Source organism: Rattus norvegicus, chromosome 5, assembly GCF_036323735.1.
Source record: "Rattus norvegicus strain BN/NHsdMcwi chromosome 5, GRCr8, whole genome shotgun sequence".
Lineage (NCBI taxonomy): Eukaryota > Metazoa > Chordata > Mammalia > Rodentia > Muridae > Rattus > Rattus norvegicus.
In genome coordinates, this window is record NC_086023.1 from 143,897,873 (window position 1) to 143,908,042 (window position 10,170).

At 54.8% G+C, this 10,170-nt stretch overlaps 2 protein-coding genes across 2 annotated transcripts; both read right to left on the reverse strand.

The window, feature by feature from the left end:
- Positions 1-669: 669 nt before the first annotated feature.
- On the reverse strand, positions 670-5,944 carry Adprs (ADP-ribosylserine hydrolase). The gene is made up of 6 exons (NM_001108680.1): positions 5,683-5,944; positions 3,231-3,327; positions 2,581-2,788; positions 2,319-2,503; positions 1,904-2,004; positions 670-1,482 (listed from the first exon to the last, which is right to left on the reverse strand). The coding sequence occupies exons 1-6, from the start codon at positions 5,909-5,911 to the stop codon at positions 1,190-1,192; spliced, it is 1,113 nt and encodes a 370-aa protein (NP_001102150.1). The 5' UTR covers positions 5,912-5,944; the 3' UTR covers positions 670-1,189.
- Positions 5,945-6,312: 368 nt separating this feature from the next.
- Positions 6,313-9,852, reverse strand: Tekt2 (tektin 2). Its single transcript, NM_001011977.1, has 11 exons — positions 9,816-9,852; positions 9,276-9,342; positions 8,954-9,159; positions 8,746-8,871; positions 8,382-8,587; positions 7,805-7,948; positions 7,502-7,616; positions 7,269-7,376; positions 7,011-7,154; positions 6,763-6,842; positions 6,313-6,611 (listed from the first exon to the last, which is right to left on the reverse strand). Exons 3-11 carry the CDS (start codon positions 9,107-9,109, stop codon positions 6,398-6,400), a joined length of 1,293 nt encoding a protein of 430 aa, NP_001011977.1. The 5' UTR covers positions 9,110-9,159; positions 9,276-9,342; positions 9,816-9,852; the 3' UTR covers positions 6,313-6,397.
- Positions 9,853-10,170: the final 318 nt, after the last annotated feature.

The window sequence follows — 10,170 nt, forward strand, 5'->3', positions numbered from 1 at the left end:
GGAAGCCAACTGCCTGACGGTCATGAAACCTCAGGCCAACCACTGAGCTGGCTGCACAACCTTGTCCCCTCACTGAACCTGGAAGGATGCTCAGAGATCATCCTCATCATTTGTGGGGAGGTGTCAACTGTCTTCTTTGGTTGGTTTTTGAGACAGGGTCTAACTCTGTAGCTATGGCTGTCCTGGAACTCACTCTGTAGACCAGGATAGCCTTGAACCCAGAGATCTGCCTGCCTCTGCCTCCTGAGTGCCAGGATTAAAGGCATGGGCCACTATGTCCAGTTTCAACTGTCCTTTATAAAAGATGCAGGCCAAGGCCGTCAGGCTGGGCCTCAGGCTACAGGAGGCATACATTGGGATGAACTGAGATGCCCACCTAGGGTGATAACGATTTCTATTAAAGGCAGGTACACTGCACCTCCTATAGGGGTCCCTTTCCTGGTTCAGCTAGGCCTGGGCTGTTTGAGGAAGAACAATCAGTTTCTACCCAATGTCTCAGGCAAAGCATTCATCCACATGCCTGGACAACACTGTGTGTGACCTCCAATAAGAAAAGTCACTGACCATGCCTACTCTGCCCTTCCTGGGGTCCCAGTACTGGAAAAGTACAGTCCAGACAGGGTGTTACCACTTATAGACAATCCACCAGTGGAGACAGAAACAGGACATGCTGGGACTTACAAAAAACTGTTTATTGCTGTGACAGCCACCAGAAGCTGTCAAGGAGCCCATTGCTGTGAGGGGCCAGGCAGCCAGTGGATGGGCTGAACGCCAGTCTCACGAGTCAACCAACCTGCTGCTGGCCCCGCCCACCCAGCAATAGGCTGTCACACTGATTAAAACCCAACCAGGAGATAGGAAACCCCCATAGGTTCACCTTCCTAGGTCTCATGACCTAGACGAAGAAGAGTGCCCCAAATACCCCTCCAAAATAAGACCTGCCCTGGTCCCTCATATTTCTGAGGATCCTGGGGTGTCATACAGCCCTGCAGCAAGCCAGAGTTGCAGCCCCAAGGAGGTACCAGCTCCTCTCTGTTCCACAGGCTGTCCCAAGACTCCAGCCCCAAGGTAATTCAGCCTGCCCTCTAGGAATGCAGGGCGGGCGAGTCAACCTAAGGGAACTATGGTTTGCAATCTGAGTCGTCCTTGGGTCCTGATGGTTCTGTCAGTACCACTGAAGCTGTGGCCCTCAGGGACTCTCTTGGAAGACTCGGTGTAGGCTCTGGGCCAGGACATCTGTCTCCTCATAGCCCTCACAGCTCTGCTGCCAGCTCTCCGGCACCTGTTCCACCCCATAGTAAGCTCCAGCAATGGCCCCAGCCATGGTGGCTATGGTGTCTGTGTCCCCACCAAGAGAGATGGAGTAGATGAGAGTCCTCTGGAGACTGTTGAAGGTGGAGGGGATCTCAGGATCAGGCTCCATGCAGCGCAGGAAGCAGTAGATGGCGGTGGGCACAGACTCAAAGGCAGCGATTCCATTCCCTGTGAGAAAGCCGGGGCATAGGAACATGACCTGCTTCCCGCCCCGCACTCCCAGCTTTGCAGGGCCATGCCTGAGTGAGACCTCAGCACTATACAGACTACTCGGGACCCACCAAGCCTGCTGCTGGCCAGGCAAGGTCCCACCTAGTCCTGTGCTTGGCTTTGACTCTTGCTCTCTCCTAGGGCTGTTGAGGGGGGAGTCACCGTGAAGGACTCCACACAGTGCCCAGGTTACCAGGCAAATTTACAGCCATAACCACACTAGGGGACAAATTGGCTGCCAGTTGCCTTCTCGGGGATACTGGTCCTCAAGGCTGCAGGTACCATGTTCATAGCCCAGCCAGGGGCCCTGCCAAGAGGAGCTCTAGCTGCCCCAGCAGCCCCATGGTCGGCTGGGGTACATTACTCAGGGTCCACCCACCTAGCTCAGACACCACTTCCTCTCGGCTCACCGCGTCCTGGTCCAGCAGCTCTCCCACCTTCTTCAGCCTGCTGGAGTACGGGCGCTCCTCCATACCCAACCTGGGGTTGGGAGGCAATTTCAGAAAGGTCGGCGTGAGCAGGCAGATACAGACAGGGGATCGAACTCAAAAGAGGAGCTGGGGACATCAGGCCCCATGCAGGCGCGTGGGCCGTAATGGTGTTAGGAGGGCAGAGGTATTTTGTTGTCTGAGACACTGAGGACCACGAATCTTTTGAGGAAAAGGGGCCTCTTCTAACCACTCCATTAAGTTCCCCGTGAAGAGGAAGGTCTGGCTTTGCGGCAATGGCAGACACCCGCCCCTGCCCTGTACACTCTGTGACCTGCCTCAGGCCTCGCTCCAGCCTATACTCACTCCTTGGCATCCAAGACTGACTGGGCATCACCTTCCAGCTCCTCCATGTGGCCCAGAAGCTGCTCGAGGAAGTGCTCACTGGATGATACACCCTGCAGCGCTAGGTGCACAGCCAGGGCCTGCAAGATGGCACCGTTGTAACCCAGGGAAGAGGCATGGGTCAGCTGAGCTGAGAGCCGGGCAAACTATGGAGAGGAGGAACCACTGTCACATCTCCACAGACAGAATTGGGAAAGGGGACTCTGACCAGCCTGCCCAGTACCTTCTGCACATCTTGGACACTGTGATAGGCCAGCGGGATGCCAGCTACCCGCATGGCTCCCCCATTGCCATAGGAGCCCTTTCCATTGAACTGGGCCCGGGCAGGTTCATACACATCACGGCACTTTGGATTCAGGAGTTTCTTGAAGACAGTGATGACTCCGGCCCCATACCCTCTGTCAGGGTCCTTCTTGTATTCTTGGGCAAACCTAAGAGAAGGGGGGTAGGTGAGAGTTTCAAAAGTGCTTCAGGGTTAGAAGGAAAGGCCGGGCTGGGTTGGAAGGCGCTAGGCGCCGAGGGCATGTGTTTGTACCAACAATGTTGTCAGATTCTTAGCTTGGGAAGTGGATGTTACCCAAAGAGAGGGTTCTACTGGGGGAGGGGTGCTGGGCACACACAGGGTCCTGCTGAGAGAGGGGTGCTGGGCACACACAGGGTCTGGGGGAAGGGTGCTGGGCACACACAGGGTCCTGCTGAGAGAGGGGTGCTGGGCACACACAGGGTCTGGGGGAAGGGTGCTGGGCACACACAGGGTCCTGCTGAGAGAGGGGTGCTGGGCACACACAGGGTCTGGGGGAGGGGTGCTGGGCACAGACAGGTATTATTCCTCCCCAGGCCTGTCTGGATTCATGCCAGGGTTACGTCCCTCACCTGTGAGCCATGTCCACCTCGTCGAAAGCCTCCTTGGCCAGCAGGGACTGCACCATGGCCCTGGTCATGGCGGTGTCATCTGTGTAGTACAATGTTTCTGTAGGGAAAAAGGTGGTAGAATGAGAGCAACCCACAGGGCTCCAGTGGAATGAATGCTCGTTCCTCTTGGCGGCCCAGCAGCTGACCTCTATGATGACCCGAATGTGACCTCTTACCCCTTCCTCCTACAATCTAGGAAGTCTCCAGATCTCAGCCTCGGGATCTTCAGCAACTGTCTCTTACAAGGCAGTCATGGCGCCCTGCTGATTTCTGAAGGGAAACCTTCCACTTCCTCCTTCACTACTCACCATCTTAATGTGACCTGCTTGGGCTGCATTCCCATCTCAAGTGTGGCTTTACTCATTGCCACAATCTAAGTAGGACGTTGCCTACTTCCTTTTAGCTCATGGGATCTGTACACAAACCTTTCCCAGCTTGCTCCCCTTCTTCCTTGCTGTCTCCCATCTCTCGGCCCCCTGCCCAGGCTCGGGACCAATTCCAGCCCTTGGGTCAAGTCCTTCCAGCTGGTCTGCTCCCCACCCCCTCCCACCCCATCCCCATCCCCACTAGCTGCAGGTATTCTGAAACCCTCCTCCTTTAAATCTGTATTTGTATGGGTATTTTTGCCTTCAGGTATGTTGTGTACCACACTCATGCCTGGTACCAAGGGAACCCAGAAGAGAGTGTCAGACTCCTTGCATCTAGAGTGACAGACTGTTGTGAGCTGCCACGTGGGTGCTGGGAATTGGACCTGGGTGCTCTGGAAGAGCAGCCAGTGCTCTTAACCGATGAATCATCTCTGTAGCCACTTTTGTTTTTGAGACAGGGAGAGTCTCACTGTCTGTAGTTCTGTCTCGCCCAGAACTGTGTAGATCAGGCTGGCCTCAAATTTGCTGAGCTCTTCCCGCCTCTTTCTCATAAGTGCTGGTCGCAGGTGTGTGACATCACATTCATTATGTTCTGGTACTTTTAACATGCCATACTCAAAGAGGCTACTAATCTGCTAGGACCACCTTTGTTTCACTGAGAGAAGGCAGTTACCGAGAATGGACTCTTCTAATGAGTGCCTCCTGGATCCTTCAAATGGTCAGTAGCTCAAACTCCATTGTAGCTCAAACTCCATTTTCCCTCTTCTTAGGTGGCCCCTGTGTCCCACCTTCATAGCTATAAACACATTCCTAGTCTCTGCCAGCCTGGTCAAGGGTAAAGGCCACCCTTGCTCACTGGGGTTAGGGGTGCTCTTTCCTCTTCTCTCTGTATCCTCACTACATCTCTGTCCTCCCTCCGCTTGCTCTGTGCCCTGGTCTTCCTGAAGGAGCCACTCTTCCTTAGACCCCATGCAGGGTCTGACCTCCTGCCTAGTTAGATGGCAACTCTAAGGCATCCATCTCGTATTGTCAGTCCCTTATTTAGGGCTGGGCTCCAGACTCAAGTTGCAATGTCTGTAGAGACTGGAGCAAAAGAACCTCTTCTGCAGTGCTTGCTACTGGAAAAGGACTGCCAAAGTGAACCACCCCCAAAAGGATTCTCAAGGCCAAGAGGAACCAAGCAAGCCAGTTAGGAGTTGGGCTGAGCTCCGGAATTTAGCACTGCCTGAGGCCAGGACGTCCTTTGGACTGCTCATTGGCTCTTTCCACTCAGACCTTCTTAAATTGGATTTTCTGCAGACACAAGAGTCCCAACTACCACTCAACCTAAAACACACCCTTTTTCATCTTACCAAACCACAATGAAATAAAATATTATTATATAACATTATATATAAACATATATATATAAATGTTATAGCCTTATTTCTGTTTCCTTTAACACCCGTTTTACATGTTCTCGTCCCACTCGACACGGTTTTCTGGGTCCAGACTACCTCGACTTTTCTGTAACACACCAGTGACTCCACCTTGAAATTCTTTCCTCTAGTTTTGTTATCATTCTTCCTGCTTCTCGAAGCACATCTGTTCTTCCTCAGCTCCTTCCCCTACCTCTAAATGCCTCTTAACTTTAGGTGTCCTCTAGGGTTCTGGCGACGGTTCCCTTCTACTATGCTACATGGTGTCCAAGAAGAACCTAGTCCTCTGCTGACATCTGGACCCAGAGTCGGAGGACAAGTTGTCTATGTAAGGGGAAAGGAAGGGGCATGTCTTAACAAGCTGGGGACAAGCCCCGCCGACGCAGACGCACACATCGGGCCAGCATCTTTAGAAAGCTGGTCACGACGGAGCTGAGCACGCGGGATCTGGCTCTAGCCAAGTTTTTAGGCGAGGTTTGTGCTCTGATAGTGGACATGGCTGGAGACCTACTACCGGGAGAGCTGGAGAAAACCAACCCGGTTGCAGAGGCCTTCACTTCGGCAGCTTCGTGTACGCGCGCGCCCCCTAATCTCGGTCCCCTCGCCCCGGGGTGGTGCCCCGCCCACCTGTCCGCGCGCTGCCCGGCGTGCCCGGGTCTGGCTCCAGGCTCTGAACGTGACTCAGGACAGACGTCAGGCTGACGGTATCGTGTGCCTCGAAGACAGCGCCCACGCAGTCTCCCAGCAGCGCGCCCGCCAGGCAGCCTCGGAAGCGCGAGAGGGAGCGGGCCGCACCAGCTCCGCCGCCGCCCGCCGCCGTCATCGCTGCCGCTGCCGCAGCCGCCGCCGCCGCCATCCGCGCGCGGACTAATCGCCACTTCCGGCGCCGATGCTGCGGCCACCTTAATCGTCTCCTCTCGCGGTCCACAGCGCCCCCTTGTGGCCTGGAGTCTCAGCCTACGTCCCACCCCACAGCGCCGCCTAGCGGCTAGGGGTTGTAGCGCCCCGCGAGTACTCGCACGCTTCGCTTTGGCGCTCCCTACCTTCCCATTTGTAAAATCGGGCAGACAGCTCCCTAAAGTCTCGCGGAGGACCCTTTGAAAAGCACCTGAACAAGAATGTTCAAAGCCACTGCTGCCCGCGGGCGAGCACCTTATCTTTACACCCGCATTTCTTCTGGAGTCACTTTGGACTCCATCCCCCGAGTGGACGCTCACTCGGTCATCCACCCTCCTGGGTAGCAGAGAAGAGCCTGACTTGAGAACTCCATCTTTATTATTGTACTGTCCAATCATCACTTCCCCCACCCCACAACCTTACGTCTTCCCTCAGCCGCCAGAGTCTAGTTTAGCTCCAGCTGGCAGGTTTTGAGTGGACTCAGTGTGCGGTTTGTCGTGCGCGTGAAGGTGTCCACCTGGGGCACAAATTTCTCAGCCGGCACGGTCAGCTTGCGTCGGATGTCCATACACTTGGTGTCCAAGAGCATGGTGTTGGTCTTGCACGCAATATCAGCCTGAATCCGGGCCAGGTGCTTGAACAGGGCATCCAGAGCATCCCTGTAGAGGAGGCATCGAGAGCTCACAGCCTTACATCAGGCTGCAGGGGCCAGGTCATCTCACTAGCATAAAGTCCAGAGGGACCAGCAGGCAGTAGGACCCCATGGTTGGGTAGTGCCTCCCACCCTTCCTGCCCACTCTCTAGACCTACTGTGTCTGCGCAAGTTTCTGCTTCATGATACTAATGGTTGCCTCCAGCTGGTGGACTTCATCAATGAGGCCATACTGGGTCTGGAAGCAGAGGGGCAGGATGGGGTTTTCAGTTTAGTCACATGGCCCTTCAGCTGGCGTCATGGCTGCCTTGGGCCAGAATGCTTGTTCCACCCGGAATGTGTGCAGCGGGGTGATACCGAGGACTTCTTAGCAGAGGGAGCTGGTCCCCACTGGGGCCCCTCGTACCTGGTCCCGGCAGAGTTCCACATTGGGCCGGTAGGTTCTGGATTCCAGGCGGGTATGTGCAAGCTTCAAGTTCATCATCTTTCTACGCAGGTCCTCCTCCAGGCGCCGAATGTCTGCCTGCAGCTCGGCTATCTCTTCTAAAGTCTGTGGCAGACATTACTGTTCTCCACTAGGGCTCCCAACTGAGAGAGTTTCTGGGGCAGGGTTTCTTGTGCCTTGCCTCACAGCGGGGAGGGAAGGCTAGGAGGGGAAACTCACATTTTTCTCTTGCCACTTGAGCTCACTGTACAAACTTTCCATCTCCCGAAGCCGCTTCCTGAAGGTAAATTCTGTCGCAACCCTCTGAGCTTCCAGTTCATTGTTGGTCTGCACGAGGAGAGTAAGCCAGGCCAGAGGAGGGTCATGGCCTTGTGAGATTAAAGTCAGGGGGAGGGAGGGCTAACATATGATCAGTGCGGAAGGAAAAATGGAGGTGAGTTGGGCTGAGTTACCTGAGCGATAGCTAGGGCAATGGTTTCCCTCAACTCTATAGATGCTTTCATTTCCGTGTCTGCACGGTTCTTGTTGAATCGAGTGAAGTCATCCCACTCCTGCAGTGTGGTGGAGCTGTGGGGGCAAAGAAACAATGGGGGGGGGTGGTCACTGGGACACATGAGGAAACAATGGGGGCCATTCGGGGCCACTGGGACATACAAGGAAACAATGGGGGTCACTGGGACACAGAAACGAAACAATGGGGGTCACTGGGACATACAAGGGACACAGAAAAGGACTGACTGAAACAATGGCCTTACTCTTTGGGGACTCGTGTGGGGTTGACCTTCAGAGAGAGGTTTGGGGCCGTGAGGTTGAGAGAGAGGCAGCCCCTATCAATTTCCAGTGTCTCCATTTTGTCCCGGTGGTCAGAGTTGAGCTGTTGCCGGATTTCCTGCAGGAGGCTGGGGAAGGAGAAGGCACTGGAGCCATGCCCTCAGGGCTCAGGATGCAGCCCTTATTGGACTGCAAGAATACTGTGGGGTGTGTGTGTGTGTCTGGGTGTGTGTGTGTGTGTGTGTGTGTGTGTAATGGTGCATGGTGCATGTGCTGCTGCATCTAAGACAGAACAGCCTCATGAGTGTCCCCCGGACACAAGGCGCAGGCATGCGACCTCACATGCATGCATGCACACTTACAATAAGGTGCCGAGAGCACTGACAGGAGCTTTCAGCCAAGGATCAAAGCCTGCCTAGGATCCTAGCCATGAGTAGGCCTTAGAAAGCTTGCTCTAAATAACCAGCAGTTTCTGCCAGAAGTCAGGGAGGGACAGAAAGTATCGTCCAGTAAGTCTGCCTCCAGTGGATGTGAGTGTGCTCAGGCCCACCCCTGCCTCACCAGAGGTGCTGGAAGGCCTGGCTGATCTTCTCCTGTAGGACCTTCTTGGTGGCTTCAATGACTTCCACCTCTTTCATCAGCTCTTCCTCCACCGGGTCTTTCACCACATCAATGTCTCGCCGACTCTCCCGCAGAGTCAGACACTCGATGGCCACATCCAGGGGCAGGTTCTTGGCCTGCAGGCTTTGCTCCACTGACTCTTTCGCCTAGAAAGGAAGGACACAGGGATTGGTGGGGCCAAGCCCTGAGAGGTCACTCCCATCCTCACTTCAGCACAAGTGATCGTGGCTTCCAGATCTGGAAATGAGGTAGGAGGGTAGGCCTTCCCATAAGAGCCTGCTGATGCCCAGCCTTGGCTCTCTACCTGTGTCAAGCTGTCGATCTCAGCGTCTAAATCTGTTAGACACTTGTCCAGCATCTCCTTCCATCGATTGACAGTATCGATCCTCTCGGCGAGGCGAGTCCTATTGTCATGTTCATCCCACACAGTCTGGAAGAGACGGAACCAAATAAAATGGATGTCTGTGGTTAAGGTCTCTCCCATGACCCACGGGCCTGAGAGGGTCCACAACCTGGTTGTTGGTCTCATTGCGAAGGATCCGGGCCTCCTGGCGGATCTGGTGGGAAGCATCTCGCTGCCGCTCCGCATTGGTGGACAACAGGTAGCTGTTGGTGAGCCAGTCGGAGAGCCGATAGCGTTGGCTAGGCTTGAGACTTAGTGTAGCCATGGCTGCAGAGCCAAAGGTCTGTAACCCTTAGGCCTGTTCCAGATCGCCACCTGCAGAAGAAAAGAAAAACGCCTTTTTGGACCCTTTGAGCCTATCCCTTTGGCTTTAAGCCCTTTCCCTCAGAGTCTGATGGGAAGGTTCCCAACTCAGGCCCCCTCCAACTCACTTCCTGTGAAGTATTAGCAGTCAAGCTGTATTTCCTCAGTGGGCTGTCTTTAGGCAAAGCTTGGAGACTGCAGAAAAGGAAAGGATAAAGTGTGTGTGCGTGTGTGTGTGTGTGTGTGTGTGTGTGTGTGCGCGCGCGCGTTTAGGAGATGCCAAATGTCTACTGAAGGGATGGCAGGGAATACACCCCTTAATCAAATTTCCACCCCTACTTCCAACAATCACTCTTTCCCAGGCTGTGGGCCAGGCCCACGGGGGATCTGGGAGAAGAAGCCTTGTTTCCTTTCCAGAGTGGTATGACTGGGCTAGCACACCCAGGCTTTAACCTGCTATCTGGGTAGGGAGGGTAGCCGGGCCCCTTGCCCCGCCTGGTATGGAGGAGGGCTGGCCGCCGGGTAGGTGGAGCTGAAGTCAGAATTTAGTGTCCAGCAGGATCCCTCCGGTGCGCAGGCTCCGCCTTTGGGGTTTGAGTCAATACCACCGCCTGAAGACTGGGTTAAGAGGTCTGCCGCGGGTGCTCTGGCCGCTCACATCCCCTCACCTGGTCTCCCTGCTCGCCTTCGTTGCCCAGGTCTGAGAACTCCTCTTGTTTGTGGCTCTGGTTGCCTAGCAACCGCCCCCCTCCTCGCGTGGTCACCTGGGCCCCTGCGCTGTCACCTGGGCCCCAGCTTGGCGGGGCAGCAGCGCAGCTGCGGATCTAGGAACTGAATATTTCAGTTTTGATCAACGGTTTACACTGACAAGATTTTAAAAGTATGGGTAGTTCATAGGAACAGTAAAAGTTTCTCTCTCAGGCTCGCTTTCCGTTCAGGCTCGACTTCCTTCTGGGGTCTCCTTCCAGAAATAGGTGGTGTAACAAAAAGTGTATCTTGGGCACGCATCTAAAACATATATAT